The 21,136-nt window shown below is 36.2% G+C and overlaps 1 protein-coding gene across 3 annotated transcripts in view; it reads right to left on the bottom strand.

Annotated features, from left to right (window-relative positions):
* Positions 1–21,136, bottom strand: part of IFT88 (intraflagellar transport 88) — a 45,457-nt gene that overhangs the window by 1,554 nt on the left and 22,767 nt on the right. For all 3 annotated transcript variants that reach the window (XM_051779118.1, XM_051779117.1, XM_051779116.1), the window contains 6 exons: positions 20,944–21,059; positions 17,599–17,651; positions 15,681–15,746; positions 13,929–14,035; positions 9,568–9,622; positions 86–181 (listed from right to left, as the gene is read on the bottom strand). In XM_051779118.1, coding sequence (XP_051635078.1) covers positions 86–181; positions 9,568–9,622; positions 13,929–14,035; positions 15,681–15,746; positions 17,599–17,651; positions 20,944–21,059 — 493 coding nt within the window. The remainder of the gene's footprint in view (positions 1–85; positions 182–9,567; positions 9,623–13,928; positions 14,036–15,680; positions 15,747–17,598; positions 17,652–20,943; positions 21,060–21,136) is intronic.

The following is a 21,136-nucleotide window of genomic DNA, read 5'->3' on the forward strand; positions in this document are numbered from 1 at the left end:
TTCCAATAATTTATGTTTTCCTCTCTCCTTATTTTTCCAGTCTGTGAGGGTCAGGAAAGTAAGAAGGCCTAAGATGTCCACTTGCCTATTTCTTTACTGCTTCTACTTTCATAGGGTTCATTTGTTCCAGGCAAAGCTTTTAGTTTGGCACTCAGTCTTTCCCCTTTGGTACCACCACTGTCTGGGGAACAGAAAAAAAAAAGGAAGACAAATAACATGCTGTTATATTCTGTGAAATCATGATACAAGAACAACATCAATTTAGCTACTACTATCTGTCAAACAAGGTTTGGATGAAACCATCTTTTCATGATGGATACAGTACTCAGTTGTAATAGTGGTCTTTAAAACACAATGGACACTGTGTCCATACACGTGTGTGTTAATGTTTTTTAAAAAATCTATACAGCCTTATTTACTTTGGAGTAAACACCTGAAAATATTTCTGCTTCAAATGCTGACATTTCATCTGCTTATAAATTACAGTCACATTTTGGAGTTAAAATAAGCACAGTGAATATAAACACCGTTACAGGGTATACGGGACATTTCCTATGTCTGTGTGCTTACCAATATATCAGTGTGATCCACCTGCTCCGTACTGTCAAGGTTAAACACAACGCTGACTTTGCTTCTAATGAGAAGGGTATATTTGACACGTGCTGTCTGCATGGCAGGCAGGCACAGTTCATGTATACAGACCATCCTAGCCCTGCATCTTGCTGTAAACACTGTGCTGGCAGCTCAGTTAGCAGCGGGGCCCCAAGGAATGTGTCGGCTCCAAGGGCTGCCTCCTGCCCAGACAACATCAGATTAACATTCTCTTGCCACAGTAGTGTTCCAGACACTTTAAATATTCTGTTCATCTCTCAATCTCTTTTTCACATTCATGGCAAGCTTTCAATCTCATCTGCTACAACAAAGTTTTTATGACATATATTTTGTCCTAGGAGAAAACATTTCGAGTTTGACTTGGTATACTTAAAAAGCAGGGCATGCCATACAGCCAAATACAAACATGCTCATTTACTACACCAAAGAACACCGTTATTAAAAGTCTTCCATCTGTAAGGAGCAAAAATGGGTTTCATTCAGTAAACATTAATTACAAAGTCTGGACTTGGCAACACATTTCCATTGCCTTATTTACTCTAAATGTTATTTTAATAAATATTGTTACAATTAAAAGGAAAAAACTCAAACAAACCCCCAAACTTCTACAAAGATGACAAACCTCAATTTCTCTATAAATACTATTGCAGACTTTCGTTTGCTCAGCCCTAAATTGGAAGAACAATGTCTCTGCTCCAAGCAAGATCTAATACACACAGTCACATGTCAAACACTGAATAAGTTCACAAAATACAGATTACAGGTGAAATTTCAAAACGAAGAAAATGTATTTTAATGTACATCTACCTTCCTCAGACCAATTCTCACTGAAAGGCTTCATGAAAGAAGTGAATACTTAACGAAGGATTTGAAGAAATGGAGAGAAATCAATGGGTTGGACTGAGGGGGGCTCAACCAAAGGGCTGAGAAACTACAAAAAGGGACGTCCCTTGAGTTCAGCAGGTTCTGGACAGGTCTGTGCAACAAAGATGGTGTGGATAAAAATGTTTTGAGGACAGTTAGAGGAAAATACAAAATGATAACAAGGAGAAAAAGAGTAGGATAGATGTAGGCACAGAGTCTTGCGCAGTGGAAAAGAAATAATTTACAAGATAATGAATAAAATTGGAAGAAGCAGTAAAGAGTTGCAAAGACAGGAACAACGCAGCAGAAACTAAACTAGGGGAAGAATGAGCTAGTCAAAGAAACTCCACAGGTTTAATTGGTTGGTTCCAGAACAGAAGAACTGGGTATAATGAAAACAAAAGAGGAAGAAGATGGCATATCAAAGGTTTTTGACTGTGAAGGAGGAAAACACGTGGGGTTTAGCGATACCACCAGAGGAAGGTGAAAGACTTTGTATTAACTAAAAGACGGAAAAGAAGGATGGTAAACAAACAAAACTGGCTGGAATAAACATAATATCCACAAGTTACCTGCACATCTCGTTGTCCTAAAAATATACAATTGAAAACAGAGGCTTTCTTGGACACCCTAAGACCCTTAAGTTTTATTAGGGTTACATCCAAGAAAGGAATGAGGCAGTAAGTCCAAAATTTGAAGTCAATTTCCCTCTCTTTTTCTCTCCCCATCTACTGGATGTCCAACCCTGCTCCCCCTTCCACAGCTCTGAAGTTCCTTAAGCACATATTGCTATGATCGAGTTGCCCAAAATGGCCATGCCTGCAGGTTGTTCAGCCTGTGACCCTGGAGCCTAAGCTCCCCTTTCTGTTTATGAGCCAATACAGTACATGGAATTGTGGAGTGCTGTAATAGTCAGTAAATGTAGCTCTTCACACAACCAGAGCTTTTCAGGCTTCAGACTTGATTCAGTTGCCCAAACACATTATTTACTGTTTTTAATGGACTGGATCAACTCACCAAAGGGTGAGATTAATGCTAGAAGTAGTGCCAGGAAAGCAGCAAGAACACAGGAAAAGGAATGGGAAAGAAAAGAAGTGCTGAGAGGGGGTGGGTTGTTGTTTCCAGAAACTGCACTCTATTTGATCAATACATCCCACCTTGACTAAACACACCCTGGAAAAAACTATGAGTAGGTGTCTATGGGCACACTGTCCTCTTAACACTTAAGCAGCAAGAACATATGGATGCCTTACTAGATTAAAGGTCTACCTAAACTGGCTTATTGTCCACACAAAAGATCACAAGATGCTGAGGGAAGAGCATTGTAAGTAAAGCAAGCATATACAGTAGCTCTCCAAGAATAATTTCCTAGCTTCCAACAGTTTGTAAATCAAATGTCCGTTCGGGGAAACGGGGCAGCTCTTTGTGTTTAATAATGGGATCGATGGACTTACTCTCCAAGAACTTGTCCGTTCTTCTCTTGTGACCCTGTGAAATTTTTGCATGTGTAAGAACCTGAGGTAAGGAGTTCCACCTTTCGTTTCCTCTGAACCTACAACTCTAGCCCCACCTCACCACAGAAAGGAGCACCCAGCCCTTCCCGCCCTGCATCGTATCCCCTTCCATATGCTGTCCAGTGGCAGCAGGCTGTGGTGGAGCATCTTCCTGATACATTTAGAAGTAACCTAATGAAAACTTTTTTCGGGTGGATCAGCAAAGCAATGCAGCTCACCTTACCTCTAGATGAGCATTATATCTTCAGCAAGAGTGAAGGTAAGGTTAACACCTCTTCTGGTAGCAGCCCGCAGTTAGTTTAAATCAGGCTAACAGGCAAAACCCCATCAAGTCTCCATGGACTGCAATATGCTCTGACAATATCTAAAGACATGGAAGAGAAGCATCTTTCCTTTGAAAGTACATACTGAAGAAAGTAAGAGGTGCTTGACAACATCTGTGTTACATGGAGATGTCAGACAGCAGCTCAGGAACAGAGAGGTCTGGCTTCAATGCCTTCCTTCACCTGAGGGAGTTCAAACCCAGAGTTCCAGCTTTCAGGAGGAATGTCCTAGTTTTTGAGCCAATTGGGGTAAGCTTTTCTTGACACTCTGCCATGAGATACAGGATTTGCCTGCCAATACGGCAGCTATTAAAAATTCTGTTGACCATTTAACATGATCTGCCGGAAGTTTAAATCTCATTTCAAAGTTACTTTTTCTAGTTCTGTTTGCAGATAAATCATCTACACGTTTTTATCCAGTATACATTCACACATAATTTGGCAATGTTAAGGAACACAAGCTTGTAATGCAGACTTCAGGATTTTGTTATCCTACAGTGAAGAGAACTTCAGGGAAGGAATTGTTTTTAAAGCATTTTATCACAGACATGGATACTTTTGGGAGGTGAGTTTTACAGATTCTACTCACCATTCCCTGCTGCCCTCACCCTATCCAGGAAAAAGATTTTATACACGTTTTGGATTAGGGAATGAAACTAACTTTCATCAAAGTAATACACAGAAGAAAATAAAACTAATATTGGGTCAAAGTATAATAATAAAAACTGTGGATAAAAAGCTTTATTTGTAGTTTTTCTCTGCTAATAACACAGTTTTGAGTGTTAATGTCTTTCTGATTGCACTTGCAATCAAAGGACTACAAGCAGACATTTCTCAAACTGCAAATTAATTCTATCTGCATTACTGTATTAACTGTACAAACACACACTCCTAATTAAAGACAGCTTTTGAATAATGGAAGACCGCTGCTGAACTAAATTGTTCTCTGTATTAAAGAAGCCTTCACTGCAATGAATACCTGTTCCTTATTTACTTATTGTGCTTTTATTAATTATGTTATTATTATAGTTCATGTGGAGGTAGTCCCTGTGTACTCACTTTGGAGTGAAAATGTGGTCACAGACACATAAACTGACTGCAGGAACATGGCTCCAGGTTTCAGTTGAAAAAGCAACAGTAACTAATTAAGTAGAGTTGGTCAATATATTTTTTAAATCTGATTTATAAATACATTTACTCTGTAAAACAATTATACTTGAGACTTGGATTATCATGCTGACATTATCTTCCCCTCAGTAGCCTTAACTGGGGACTATGCATACAAAGACATAAATAATAGACTGCACGCTGATACCTTTTACAGTGCATTCCTTTCTCTCATCTGTTTAAAAGTCATGGCCATACTACTGTATTTAGGTTATTTAATTTATTCTATTATAATATGTTCCATTTATTTATATTTGTTCAACATCTCACAAAAACTAATTTGAATTAATTCCTCCACATAGAATTTGGAGGGGGAAAAAAAGAATAAAAGCATAAAACTTAAGTTTAAAAAAATTGGTTAGTTTTATACGGCAGAAAAATAAATAAAGCAACATACTTCAAGAGTAATCCTATTTTGTAGTAATCCTATTTCAGGAAGTGATATCTAGCAAAAAACATTATAAATCTTTTTGTGTGTTTCTGTACTTTCTACGTCACATGATATCTGTCTGTACTCCAACCCATAAAATCCACAGTATTTGTATTTATTTTTTAAAGGAATCTCACTAGTTGCAATTACAGTGATGAGACTACTGCACTCGATACCCCTCCAGTATCACAAAGGATGTAAATTAGAATTTTTAGTACCATTTTACTCATTAGGAAAAGACAATAAAGGGTAAGGTTGTTTGGTAATCCACCTCCTCTGCAAGATGCTTATGTAACAAAGTGCACAGTGGGTTAATGTTTCATTGAATCCAGAATGCCTTTTAATGCAGCTTTGTGTATCTTTCATATTTGGAATACAGACACTATCTTTGGAGAACAATGGGCATTGGTTTGACCAAAGAGAAGAGTAAGTTCAGTGTAAAAGGCAGAGTATTATATTAAAACTGTGAAACGGCATGGGAAGTGATGCAATTTTTAACTCCATTGCAGGTCATTTTGATTTGATCTGGTGTGTCAGTTCAGCTAACTCCTCAGGTGAGTTCATAGCAGAAAACAAGATATTATCTTCACTCAGAGATTTCCCTGTCTATTAAGAAAACATTTTTCCTATTTTGCACACACAGCCAATGGAAACATCTCACAATGACTTTTAATTAATGAGGCATCAACAGGCACACAAAGCCTAGAAAATATAAGTGATCATGAGGTCCTGGCGTCAGGGTAACAAGAAAATCTCTTGCCTCTCAGTCAAGATTATCTGTGATGCCTACAGTTGTAACATTTATAATGTGCTTCCATAATATATGAGGAAATCCCTATGGGATGGTAAGAGGTGTTTGAATATGGGACGGACAAACCAATTTCTCCACTAACACCATCATCAGTGGAACAAAAAAGGGAAAAGACACCTAAATTACTCTCACATGGTGTCCTTTCCAAATTCATCTGGACAGGCTTAGGTAATAAGGAGAATGCAAAGTGCTCAGCCTTTCATCTTCTGAATTCAACACTGCTTCTTTGGGCTCCTGTCTGAGACTCCATGGCTCCTCTGATCCAGTACAAACCCACCCATTCAGAGAGCTGGGCAAATGCAGAGACCAAGCAAACACTGCTGTGGCAATGTATTCCTTAAAGTCATACTTTTCATTATCTAAAGGCACCGTGCTATCAAACAATAAAAATCTCTTATGGTAGTAAAAACCACAGTGCCCTAACTTCTAAATTCTGAATGTTACCATCATATTTCTGCAAAACACAAAAAAAATGAGCACGAAAACAAGAAAATATTATTGGAAAGGAAATCTTTGAGAACTGCCTAAACTGAGATGTACTGTTAGCTTCCTGCGGGGTTTTGTGGTGCTTTGGTTTTGGTTTTTTTTCTTTTTCTTTCTCCTTTCACACAGTAAAAAGAATAATTTTAACAGGACCATATCAACGTCATCTCCTTCCAACATAAATCAAATAAGATTGAAAATCATAACTCTGATAACTGTGGCGAGAAGAAAATTTCACTTTTTATAATAAGAGTGACAAATGTGTTCAATTTTAGGTAGGCATTTTAGATTTAATGCTCATCTTCCTCACACGACAAGAGCAGACTTTAACTGATGTTGATACACATGTCAGTTTTCTTGGTCTCCCTGTTTCCATTCTGTGTGCCATTCATACATACACTAATCCTATTGTGCAAATTGTGCTTCAGTGCATCTCATACACCTTCTGTTTTAATTTATATTGGCAAAGTAGCAGATGCCCTTTGAAGTACAAACCCTGTTGGCTTAGTTCTCTTTCCTCTTAGCTTCCTCTTTAATAGCAATTGTAGATCATATTTCCTAGACCAAGAAAGTCTGAATTATTAATACTTACAATATAAATAACTATATAGGGACAAAATACTTGGGGAAAAAAAAATCTGTTAGGAATGCCAGCAAGTATGGGGACAGCGAGCTGCTAAGAGGGAAGAAATAAAACAGGCATCATACCTAAAATATTTGGAATGCATACACACTTCATTTAGCTAGTAAGTACGTTAATTTAGCTAGTAAGTACTGAGCTAAGGAGGATTCCATGCTTCACTGGGTTCAGTAATGATGGCATATCCCTCATACAGTGTAGAAAAACGATCCCTTTTGGTCTTGGCAACACCACTGGAAAAGACTAATCTTAAAATGTAAACCATTTCTTTTAATTCTTCTTTTGAAGTCATTATGAAATAAAATAACCCATGTTTATATTTCACATGTGTCTTGACACAGGCCATGTACAGAAATTTATTACACTTCAAAAATACAGCTCATAACCCAGCTGAATAATGCCAAACATTAGACAAAATTACTCAGTAATCCTCAGTAAAAGATAGAAAAACTGCAACATAGTCCTTAACATCTGACGCTGTGAGTGTGCAGTTTCTTCACTGATAAGGCTCCCCAGAGTCAATATTACCAGTTAAAATGTGCATAACGCCTTTAACTTTTGCTAAAAATACATGTAAGTATCTCACCACAACTTTTAATTAAGAACCCCAGCAGACAAGTTAACTCCAGGCTCAATACAGGACCTTCTTTGTACCTCTGCGTGTTTGCAGAATCATTTCCAGAGAGGCTGGATCTTTGGCACTGAATTTGTATAACGAAGACTTCTCAAACATGCTCTTATACAGACTTGTTCCCAAACTGTTTTTTTCCATTCTTTCATATCCTTGACATAGTATCTCCAGCGACAATCTAAGAATTATGGATAGGGCAAATTCTAGGTCAATTCTGTCCCTGCTTACCCTCTCATTCTCTTTTTTTAATTTTAAAAAAAAAGGACAATTTTCCATAGATACTTCTGTCTTTAAAATAAGTATTGACAAACTGGTAGTTTGGGGGATTAGGGTTGTTTTAGCATCCTTTCAGCCTGATCAGTATTTATATCTTTTGCTCAATTACTAACTCACTCTCTCCTGATAACATACCCCTTTTTCACTAATGAGGGTGGGGATAATTATGAAACAGAGCTGTAAGATAAGAGACTCTTTGTGCCCTTTGCCTACATGCCTGGTGCAATGTTTTGCACAGCTGTAAATATCCTTGCCTGCTACCAGTGCTGCTCTTCATTTCTATTTATTATAAGACAAAGTGGATCTTACTTTATGACAGAGAACAAGGACCAATCCTGTCTCACACCAATGTTTTGTTGGCACCTCTAGCTGGCTGCCTGATCACAGGGTTTATGTAACACAGGAGAGACCAAAAACATTTTCATTCCTGTCTGTTACCAAATCAAGGAATTTCACTCCAAGAATTACTTTGGCCTGAGGCCCAGAACAGGTAAAATTCAATCCTAGGTGTATGGAGTTTCTTCTACATATCAAGAAATGATTTAAAAGCTTCTCTAGTGAAACTACTGAGCTGAAAAAGGAATATGATCTCTCTTAAGCACCCAACACTCACTCTTAAGCCTTGGAGAATCCAGGAGAGCAGTCTTCATAAATGTAACAGCATTTTAAGATCATCTTCAGATTACACTAATAATTTCCATGACTTTTCATGGCCCTATAGAATTTGATACATGTTGTAAAATATCTGTTATGTAGATGGAGAAATAAAGTTACCAAATAAGAAAAAAAAAATAATAAATTATTTCTCTGTAAAAGGAAGGGAAGAGATGCAAGAATTTATGGGGGATATCTTTTTATGAGACCCATTGATATTAAGATAAACTAAAAGCACAATGCAAAGAAACCATTTCATTTTTGGGTCAAAATACAGATTTTTTTTTTGTCCAGGTGGCTGAAGAAGCCTTAATTCTGCTAGTTTCCTTACAGTGGCAGTGGGGAACATTTAGGTTTACATTACTAACATTTCATGGATTTAATAATGGGAGGGAAAAATCATTAGCTCTGCAATATGCAGGCTACCTAGTGCAGAAAAGATGAAGCAGGACAGTTTCCTGACTTGCATTGCATGAGTTTTATATTTATGGAAGTCAGCATTGTAAATCTATAGAAGCAGAGAGACTCAGTAGTCAGTGAGCAAGCTTTCCTCTGGGGAAGACTCTAGTACTTCGCTTCTGCTATACTGGGAAAAGGGGAAGGAAGAACTCAAAGACAGTAAGGGTATGTTATCCTTATTATGGAGTTGGTTGCACAGAACAGTCTCTTGAACTTGTAATGAATACCTAACATAGTAGATTAGACGGTGGGTAAAAAATTCCCTTTCCTCCATGTTAAATAAAGAAACAATGAATTCCTGGTTTTGTGGCTTATGTGTTCTGTTTTGTTATCATAAATGATTCCTTATAGTAAATATTCCAAAGTTAACGGATAAAAGCGTTCAAATACGAAGTTAATGGGATAAAAATGTTCAAGTCCACAGTACTGAAAAAAAGCAGAAATTTAGCCTTAGAAATACCCTGATATCTGTATATGAAACACAAATGTTAGACCAAATCCATGCTACTGTACCAGTCGTGGTTTCATACAGCAATGAGATAATCCAAAAGTTTGAAACAATTTGTGAAGTACTTCCATATTGCTCAATGCATATTTGTGTGCATTTCAGAATGTAAGGAGACTTTACAAATCCTTTCAGAAAAACTGTTTTCTTTAGGATCCTGACAAATTGCATATTTAAGCAGAGGCCTTGTGTACTTACCACCACCTCCTTCTCTGCGGTTACGTGCACTGCCATCTCTGCCAGACTTAATGCGCTGGGGAACAGTGAAAAAGGTTTGAAAAGACTAGAACAAAAACCCCCATTTAGTAATATATATATATTAGAGATAATTATTGAAAATTTAACTTAGCTGATTAACAAAACAGTAGAAGAACATTAAGCTAGACTTACTACACTGCAACTAATAAACCCTGTTTTTTCAACATACAAAATTGTCCTTAAAATCATTGTTAAATCCAATAAAACAAGAGTTCTGTGAAATTCAAAAAGAATATCTCAATAAATTATTTTTCTTCAGATAAAATTTATACAAGGAATGTGCATAAAAATAGTTCAGATGTTACTTTGTAAAGTACAGCTGAAAAAACAGGCAACATAGCCCTCCTTGCATGAGTTCAAAGTAGCCTCTACCTATTAACATCTTGTAAATCCCACAAGCATTTTATTATTGTAAAGACTCAAAGCGGAGAAGTTTGGGAATCTATAAAAAAACTACTCACCCTATGGATCTTAGATTTTGAATTCTTGACACAGTACTGTACTTCACAGCAAAATTTAATTTGCTGTTGAGTGTTAAATGCAAGATAAAGGTGAAGGTAAATACTTTAAAAGCTGTGTTTAAAAAGTCACCTCTCTTGCAAAGAGGAAGGTACCATAAACATTTTCCAGCTGTGTTTTTTTTAAGTGTTATTTGAAAACTTTAACAGTTTATCAAAACAATACCTCTGTATGACATGGCAGACTCAGCTTCTCCTGGCAAAACACCGAATTTCTCACACATACATCTTGTGAATTACAAGAATGTATATCTCAGCAAGGGACTTTTTGATAGGTAGGTACAAAAACTTGGTGTTTAAAGCACTCAGATATTAATAAAGTATTTCTGCATCTTATTTCAAAATATGACTTCAGGATCTGAATAAAACACACATGCACACTACCTAACCATGTTTTCAGGTCAATTACTGAAGCTTCTTCACTCATTTTTCACCAGAACAATATAATGGAGTCTGGGAAAGTCGGAATGGTACCAAAGAAGTGAAAGAACTTTCAAGATTCATGCCAACAGAAAAAGGAAGAACTCTTAAATCAAAACTCACAGGAGTCAGACAGGAAAGCATTGAGCCTAGTGTGAAACCAGGATTAGTCTAGGAGCAATTTAGTCTGGAACCAGAATTTCTCATACTTTTTATTTATTTTGGGAAATCCTCAAGTTTAAAATATGTTCTCTGAATTTTGTATTAAATATCGTTTTCACAGTCCAGTGAAGTAGCATATACCAATCCTTCAGGAAGCATATTCAGACTCTCCAAACAATGAATGACTGACATCAAGTCTGACAGTGGAAGCTCAGCTTCTGACTGCCAGAGGGAAGCAGTCCCTAGATGATAGTGCCCTCTTGGCATTTACATCCTAGGACTTTACTCCCAAAATACTACATCAGTACTACAGCTTAAGCATATGATTAATTCCTGTAAAGTTCCAAGCGAGTAGTTTGTAAGTAATCCCATACTAAAAGCAGACATTCAAAATAGGTTTCCACCCTAAAAATGCCTGTTTCTCTTCCATGACTGCAAAAGACATTCAGGATGGTTAGCCCAGATGTAGATGCCTGAAGGTAAGGGTAGTAAGTCCCTGCCAGCATTTGCACCTATCATCACTGCTTCACAGCACACCCCATCAGCCCCTCATTTTCAGTCATTAAGCTCACTTAACGGAAATAAATAGTAATGTGTGTATACATCAGTGCCAAGGAGCTTGTGTGAACTTTTACACTATTACCTGTCTTTTTTAAACTGAAACATGAAAAGGGAAGATTAATGCAGCAAAAAACCAAACCAATACCAAACAACGAACCCAACATCCCCCCCAGAATGCCCCAACATATGAAGGTTGCAGTAAAAATTGAATGCTGCGAGAGGCAGGGAGAAAAATTTCTACAGGGAATGAACTCCACAGATGTTCTCAGATTCTTGGCTGGAAGTATTTAACAACTTGTCCATATTTGAGAACTGAGAGAAATAAGTACTCCAGAATATTTATTTTGGTAAAAACTCCATGTGGATGTACTTATTCTGGAAAAACAATGCCAGAACAGCAAATTTTGATAAATTTCTACAGGAAGACAAAGTCTGTGTGCAGACTTTGAAATGCAGGTATACTACACTAGCATTTAACTATTTTGTGTTTACTGGGTGCAATCAGGAAAACATGGTTAAATCTGAAACTGGGAGCAGGAATAGAACTATATCTGGTACTGCTAACTGAAACCAGTATTCCTATTGGAAACATAGGTGGTGAAATAAAATTTTGGTAATTTTAGAACTTGACAGTATAGTTTATGACTATATGGTCATGGAAGACAGAAGAAAATTCTTAGGACAAAAAAGCCTAGTAATTTCCAAAGCCAGATGGTAGACATAAGGCTAAAAAAATCACACACAGACCCCAACCAACGAAAGAAAAAAAAAAAATCCCCAACCCAAAACCAGGGTATGGAACCCGGATGCAATCACAAAAAAAGGAACTGCAGGGCTATTGTTTGCAAGACAGCGCTGATGCTGGGATTCTGTCACAGAGATACTCAACTTCTAATACAGGACAGCCACATACTAAATTGCAGTGCATCCTGAAACATCTTTTCTTAGTCTTTGTTCCTTTACTATGCAGTAACTTGTGCTACCATGCATCTGTACTGGATTCCACTGATACCTCTGTCATTCAGATATGATAGGTACGAATTCCCTTAACACAATGAAGTCAGAATGAAAAAAAACCTCCATAATTTAAGTGTGATTTCTCTGTTACTAAAATCTTAAGTAACTTAGATGATTAAAACTTCTAAATATTCTACTGGTAGCTTTTTCCTCATGAGAAAGTAGAAAAATGGTTTGGGAAAGCTCCCGCTTCCAATGTGAAATAAACAGAAAGAGATGTGACTTTTTTTTTTTTAACATATTCGAACATTAACTTTCTGAAAGGAAAAAAGGTGTTTTCCTTAAAATCCTTGACATTTGGAGATCTGTTGTACATAATTAACACCTTCAGTGTAAATAAAAGCCAGAATTACATGCAAGGAAATAGATAGCCTCTCCACCTCTTTCTCTCTTATGAACTATTAATAGTTGTAAATGGTTTAACTGGTGAGCTTTCCCAAGTAAAGTGCTGAGGTATTGAAAGTTATTGCAAAGACCTATGTATATTACTGACATTGAACTGATACTCCCTAGAAACCAAGCAAAACCTGTTTAACACACTTTAGAGAGATCTCTTAATTATGAGTTTTGCAGAATAGAAACATTATATCTGGTCATCTGTTTTGCTTACTGATATGATTATGGGGAGACATGGAGGAATAATAATCCCATTACAGCCACAGACTGCTTCTTTTGTCCATTTTTGCAAGTGCTTTAAATTTTACATTTACTGAAAATTCAAACCAATACACTTCAGCTAGTCCTTCAAAGTATGGTTGTAGCATAAAGCTGGAATCCTTTGATCAGTGTTTCCCTTTGTGAGTTTCATTTTTAAAATGTCCTAGTGTCCATGTGCATACTCAGACTCCCTGGAATTTAAGTAAAAGTATCTGGCATCAAAGGGGACCCAGTAAGTGTTACTAGGAGCACAGTAAATTAGTTAAGACTTAATGTGTCCTAATGTGACTATGTAGCTTTGAGGCAATAGGAAAAGCAAACTTGAACACTTTGCAGTTCAACAGCAGGGATACTGCTTTTCAAACAAGCAGCTGTTTTTCATTTTAAAATCTTACTTTATCACCAGAATAGCAAGAAAACAATGCACGAGTGCACACACACACAAATGTGAGCTCACTTCTGAGCAGAACACAAGTTATGATCTCATACCTTTCCCAGTCTGTTGCTGTTCCATGCATTTTTTTTCAGTTTAAAAATTGGCACTAATATGAATAGTTTATATCTAACTATGTAATCTGTCAATGTTGCAGCTTTGTATATAACAAAAAGACAAATTCTTAGGCTCCCCATCTCTCCCTGTAGTTGCATTATTACTTGGCTCATAAGTACACTAAAGTATTAAATGAAATCTGGCAAGTAGGTAGGAAAGATGACATTCCAGAGACATTGAATTATGCAAGTGGCTCCGGCATTCCCATCACATCCACACAGTCCATCTTTCACTAGTATTAAAAATCAAAGAAAATCCGGTATTCAAAAACTATTCAGACAGATATAAGACTGACCAGTAATTTAAAACTAAACTTCCCAAACCTCAAAACATAAGCCTCTCTAAACCAGGAAGTTAATAACACATTTTATCTTGAAGTAAAATAAACACTATTTTAGCTTCATCTATGTACTTACCTGCTCTCTTATTTCTTTTAATTTTTCCACTTTCTTGAGCTTTGTTATATATTCCTGGACTTCTTTCAGCCCCATATCTGTGCAGAGACGAACTAAAAATCGGAGGCCTAATTGAAAAGCAAAAAGTACCATTAAAAAAGGCTTACAAGCAGGTCCAACTACAAGTGCACCCCAACAGAACTGGACATGCAGAATGGCAAACAGTACAAGGTGCAAATAAGGTGACTCCAGTCCAGTATCGCCATCTGAGTTGTGATATTTTGCAGGTAATTCAACATTTTCTGTGTGTCTATACCCCTGAAGAGTACAAATATCATTTATACATGTGGAAGGCACTAACTCACCTGGCTCAGAACTCTTAACATTTGCAAAATATTTTGGAAGCTGAAAGCACAGTAATGATACTAAGACATTACTGAGGAGCTGCTATCAAAAGCATTTTGTTGAAAGCAATTTTACAAATGCCAAGTGAATCAAAACTGTTTTTTCTGTTGCTGTGGTTGATTTTTAAAGAGTAGTATTTATAGAATTAAAAAATCCCAACAAACCTGACATGAAAATCAACTACAACTGTATGACTGAACCAGAAGAACCCCTAAAAACATTCTCCTGAGACACTATACCAAACTGAAGATATTGTTGCTATTCCTATGTGTTTGTCAACATTCCTTTGAAAGAACTAAAGCCAAAACAAGCATGACATGATACATTTCTCTGCTGACGCTTTAACAAACATGTTATTCATTATGTTCTAAGCTAGTTTTCTGCTGGTTTAGGGAAAACATGGTCAGGGAAGGATGAGTGAAGAACCACTGTTTCAGCAGCAGAAAACTTAAATCGGCTAAATTGTCTTGTCTAACTTCTGCCTCCATTTGTGTAATTTGTAGAAACTACATTCAGAAACATATTTGCACTCTAAAAGGTTTACTAAATACCCCTCCAAAATATGTGTGACCAAAATGAACACCATATTTTACTTATAACTTTGAGGAGTTAATAGCACTGAACTTCAGTTGTACAAGAGAGCTGTGTGATTCCTCTTTAAAAAAGCAATACATTTGTTAAAGCAGAATGATACAATTTTAAAATAAAACTGAATTAATGTTCTTCCCACGTTGCATTTAAAAGCATAGACTTGTTGGCGACAACCTTGTATTTTGGAATTTGTGAGGCAGAGTGTGGGATGTCAGAATGTTTTCACAACCACTGACAACCCCTATTTTCTACATGGTTTTTTTATTTAGAGTACAGGTGTGACTGATTTTGCAAAATGTCTTACTCTTCAAAGATTTCCAGAGACTGGTTGACCAACTATACTTAAAAACCCAGCAACAAAATCTCACCCTCTACATTTTTTGGAAAGCCTGGCTTTGGTAAAACTTAGCAATATGATTTTCTCATATCTAGAAACTTACAGCAGGAATTTCAAGTAGCTGGAACTAGAAGTACAAATACATACATTTTATCACAAGAAATATCTAATAAGTAACATAGTTATGTATGAGAAAGAACTCAACCAATCCAACTCAGTTATAACTAAGTTTATTTTCATCACTCTTCTTCAGCATGGACCTAATATTTCTTAAATCACACTTCAGTGTTGTCACAGAAAACACGCAGCATTAGCATGAATAAAAATGTTAGTTCATAAAAATATTTTCATATGAAAAACACGTCATATGATTACTAACACACATATTCTATGTAACAAAGTTTCCTTTGATAGTTGTACCACAGAATTAAAAAACTTACATTCAACATTCTCTGGGAATTTTCTGTGAATGACTTTGTATTTCTCTAGAGCTTTCTGGTAGTTACCTGCAAATAAAACAAACATCTCCTATCCACACAGTCAAACATAAAAAAAGAATATCTGATGTGAAACTGATACACTTTAACATCAATGCATCTTTTTAGTTAGAGTAAATAATTTAATATTATAAGACCAAATTTGGTGAGACCAAACTTAAAATTCTTTAATTACGTAATTTAATAGTAATTTACTTTAACAGTAAAAATTAAGAACATCTGAAAACAGTCCAAATTACTCTGTAAATAACAGAATTAACGAAGAGCAGTTTCCTGACTTTTGCCTTTTTTTTTTGACCTTCCCCTAATACTACTCTGTTTCTACAACACGACTACTAGATGAACTGTATCAAGCCTAACAGGACTTGTCTGGGACTGCAAATGTATGGATTGATCAAATGGAAATATCTAACAGCAGAGCTCTGCCTGTCCTTCCACAAAATACAAATTGTGTGGCTCTCCTTTGCCCAGATCTGGTAGTGAAGTAATTATTCCTTAAGTCTTTTGCCTTCAATTTTGACTCAGACTGATTACGGAAAGGACTGACTGACCCTGTAAATCTAAAATATCATATCCATTAAATACTTGACAAAAAAAGTTTCTTGAGATATCGCTGTTTTTCTCTTCCTGGTGTGAGGCAGAGATCAAACTGATGTGCTATGTGTTAACATGATAAACTGGGAATGTTGCCAATGAACCATAAATGATCTAAGAAGCAGCCAAGCCCACTGTTTTTCTTTGCTAGGAAAATGTTTCATCTGTCTAGTTTTGGGTGGTGCTGATTATTCTTAATACACTGGCTTCCCCAGGTCCTGTTCCTTTTCTCACTGTTGTATTAAATAACTGAGCTAAGTGAGAAAATGCACTTATTTATTACGGAAGACTGCTCTGTGAAGTTCTAAAGAAGCATAAAGAAGAGAGACAAGATGGAACAGGAAGAAAGAAGAGTATAATTTACATCATCAAGCATCCTGAATGCATTTTAGGTGGTGAAAAAACCCAAAAAGGTTAGTCTCTTTAAATTTTGCTTATCAGTGTATTCTATTTCCAGTATGGAAATACAGCACATTAAGACTCTCTTCTGCTTATATAGTGCAAATACTATTTTAATATTGAAAAATTATACCTGTTGTTGAAAAGAAAAGGGAATTAAGCAACTTGAAAAACTAACTGTTTATGTTGGATCAGTTGGTAGTATAATTACATTCAAAAAACCTTCTATCAGATCACGTATGCTGTACTATTTTCTTTATTTATTTAAGAGCATAAGGAATGTTTCACATATAAGTCAGTGCAGGCATGCTTCCTGGACTTAAAAGAAACTTCATGTTTTATTACATATACAGAGAAAATTTATAACAAAATAATACATAACTGAGTGTTCACACAAACTTTAGCACCAATATTCACATCAGTCAGAAAAGATCAAGAGAAAAAAGTCAAAACATAATCAAAACAAAACAAAACACAGAATCATAAAATGGTTTGGTTTGGAAGGGACTTTTGAAGATCATCTAGTTCCAACCCCCCTGCCATGGGCAGGGACACCTTCCTCTAGACAAGGTTGCTCCAAGCCCCACCCAATCTGGCCTCGATGGAGCATCCACAACTTCTCTGGACAGCCTGTTCCAGTGTCGCACTATACTCACAGTAAAGAATTTCTTCCTAATATCCAATGTAAGTCTACCCTCTTTCAGTTTAAAACCATTGCTCCTTGCCCTGGAACTGCAGACACCAGTTTATCTCCATGTTTTCTATATGCTCCCTTCATATATTGTCTAGTCTGAGCAACCCCCATGGATTACAAAAAAAAGAAATGTTACAAACCTCCAACCAGTTACCAAAAAGTTACAGAACTTACCGCTTCTCCTGTAGCAACTTGCAACCATCAGCTGCCACTTCACTTGTGTTGGCCTGTATATAAATAAAATAAAGTTATGCACATTTGCCAAAGAATGAATAAGCAAAATAATCTGCATTAGCACTGCTAAAGACCTACTATTAAACTACTAATAAATTTTTCACCTAGCCTATTGCCTTCCTAGAAAGAACTTATCCAGTTCAATTCACACACAGTTCACCCCTGCATCATGCACCTGTTTTCAGGCCTTGATGTCACTTATTTTCGGTTGTATGTTATAGCCTTCCTCCTGCTCATGATTCTGTGCCCAGACACAATTAGTAGACCGGACAGGTGAATCACTAATCTTTGTCAGAGTTACAGAACCATGCAGTGGGGAAGAAGAAAATGCTAAACTGTATTTTGAGGAGGCCCTACCACTAGGATCCCATGCATGCCCAAGAGATCCCTGCCAGGAAGCATACTCCCCACTCACAGCTTCAAACTCTGGTTTCTCCTTTTTGCCTAAGATGCCATTGTAGCATCTAGCTGCTGCCTATACACTCCTTCTCTTTTTAGCACATAATGGTGACAGGTATGTCAGAGAAAATATCTGAGATGTTTCAGCATGTACAATAAAACAGTTGGACTCCTTCCTCATTCTTCTCAAGTTAATGTGAAAACTGGGAAATTTTAATGTCAATAGTGTCAAGATCCTCTATAAGCCAAAGCACTTTCCACATGTGGCTTACAATGCAATAGCAGCATATCCAAAAGGTACTGTAAGACAACATTTTCAGAATAGTTTTGTACTTATTCTCTTCAGTTTTTCCTTCTAATCGTAGCACAGGCCATTTTTAACTCTATATAATCTGTTTGCCTGGTAGTTGCCAAAAAAGCTCATGAAATACAGACGCTGCACCTTTTTAGTTTCAGCTGAATGTGTCTCCTGCAAACAAAGGCAGTCAAGGAGACATGAAAATAAAGTTTATTACACAGTTCAGTATGAAAATTCTAGAGAGAAGAAATTGTCAGCAGCAAGCATTAACTGCACAACTCCTTTTATTAATGATAGATTTGTGCATGCTGGTAAAAATAAAATAATGGAAGCTGTTGTCCAGTTCATTGTCTAACATGTTATCTTAGAATGCAATTTAAAATGTAGTTACTGTGATTAAAATACTGAATGCATGAAGTATATGGATTGTAAACAAACTAAACAAACTAAAAATTGTTAAACTAAAAAATGCTGTTCACAGTTAAAATAATTTAAAAACATAACTATTTAAAATCAGTAGCAATTTATATTTACATACATATTTACCATTTAGCATATCTAGGCTCTATTTCTAGTACCAAATAAACACCAAAATATTTATGCACCATTATCTACTGTTAAAAATCTCCTCCCACAGAGAAATTTCTCTCTATTACAGATAGATTACAATTACAAATAACAATGAAGAATTTCATATGCCAATTATTCGTTAAGTACTTTACAATCCATATACTTCATGCTTCATTCATGGACTGAGTGAGATAAGAAGCACAAAATCTTTATATCTTTGCCAAAACAAGATTGTGAAATAATTCTTTTTAGTTTCATCTGTTTCTTTCAAAATTTTCTAACAAGGCCATGAACATCAGTATTTGCAATCTCATAGTTTGACTAAAACATAACTTTTTAAGATGGTCAGTATTTATAGGGAAAAGAATATTGGCAAACCTGTGAACTGGGTATTTTTATCTTATCTACATCTCTATTTCTTTATAATTATAACACCATTTGGGTGAAGTCTATGTCTTTTTTTATTATTTCTTTTTCATTTTTAATCCTTATTTAAACCTTGGATTTTCTCTTCTACAATTGATGTCCATTCCAACTCAAGTGTCTCAAAGCCAGAATTAGTATTTTTTACTGAACTTCTTACAACCTGTGGGAAATGACTGAATGGTAGGCCTAGAATTTGAGCAGTTGCAGCTCTGAAGTTGCAGAGGAATGTAAACAACTCTAAGGAAATATTTACTGCAATGCGGATGGAATAAACCTAATGCAGCCGAGACCAAAGATCACCAATCAAAATGTGTATAGTATCACCAATGACAGTGTACACAGTGTCTTCAGTGTCACCAATGACAGCATGCACAGTGTCTTCTGTGTTACCAATGAAAGTATGCACAGTATGCTTGAGACTTTTAACCAATTATGTTGTAGCATGATAGTATGCAAACAATATAAAAGAAACACTTAAGAGCAATAAACAGTTTTCCTGATCACCTTACACCTCAACTATGACTGATATCGGAGCGCATTCTTGGCCATGGCAACAACCTATTTGCAGTATAATTTTTCCTTGAGTGATCTGTACAAACTTTTTGTTCACACACTGTCTTTGTACATGCATGCCCATTCAGATTCCCAGAACAAAAAGAATGTCAAATTTTAGATCATCACAAGACAAGAAACAAGAGAGTTTTGTTTAGTATGATTTTTGGTAGGTTTCCTAAAACACAAAATAGAGAAATTCACACTTATTCAAGTGAATTTCAGTTGCATGAATTGGTCTGTTAACACAAAATGCTTCACGAATTCCACATAAAAAGACCATATGCATGTCTTTTTAGAATTATCTTTGAACTCTGGATTATAGATTTAAATTTGACCAAATTTTATTTAACCATTCTCTGGTAAGCTCCCTTTCTGAACTAAAATAAAGTATATAGCCTATATACTTTCTGAAGTGCATCATGTTCTGCAAATGAACAATTTTAGCCATTAAGTTGCTGAACGGAACTCAGTATATTTCAAACATCTCTATCAGGATCGATTTAATCTGCAAACTTATTTTCACTGACCCCTGCACTGCACTGCACAATTTTGGTTACTTATATACCTTATTTGTAATAGCTTTTTTATGGAAGTAGGAGTGATGCAAAAAGTGGAAATGCAGCAAGAACGGCTAAAACACGCATTTATCTGAACCACCAAATCATCACTGCATAACAAAACAATAGAAAGGAAATATTTTACACAAAGCCATGGAGAAAGAGGTCTTGGTGGCTTTGGAGAGCTACTGCCCACTTTGTAGCTGTGTTTAATGGTAGATAACAGAGAAAAAGAGGGTCTAATACCTAATACTTTCTTGGGCCCAAAGGAGGATCTTATTTAACATTGAAGTTGCACAGTAAGAACAAAAACACACTGTAAATGAACAGACAGTTGAGAAAATTAAGTAATATCCCAAATACTCTTAATTCTGATGTTTGCTTATAGTATTAATAAAGTTATACAACTGATTTATCTCTAGGTATACTTATGGATGTCTAATCACAAATCTGAGTAGGCATAAAATAATAACTACTTACAGGATAAGTGCTGCTCTTTCAAAGTACTCAATGGCTTTTTCACAAAACTGGGTGTCAATATAATATGCTCCAAGCCATTCAATGACCTCAATGTTTGAAGGGAAATACCGGTATGACTGACAAAACAGGAAAGGTGAAAACCCCCACAATTTTAGTGATAAACAACATCTTTATGGTACTTCTGGAATATCTT

This window comes from Manacus candei, unplaced genomic scaffold (genome assembly GCF_025592945.1).
Source record: "Manacus candei isolate 608988 ecotype Guabito, Panama unplaced genomic scaffold, ASM2559294v1 h1tg000014l, whole genome shotgun sequence".
NCBI classification, from domain to species: Eukaryota; Metazoa; Chordata; class Aves; order Passeriformes; family Pipridae; genus Manacus; species Manacus candei.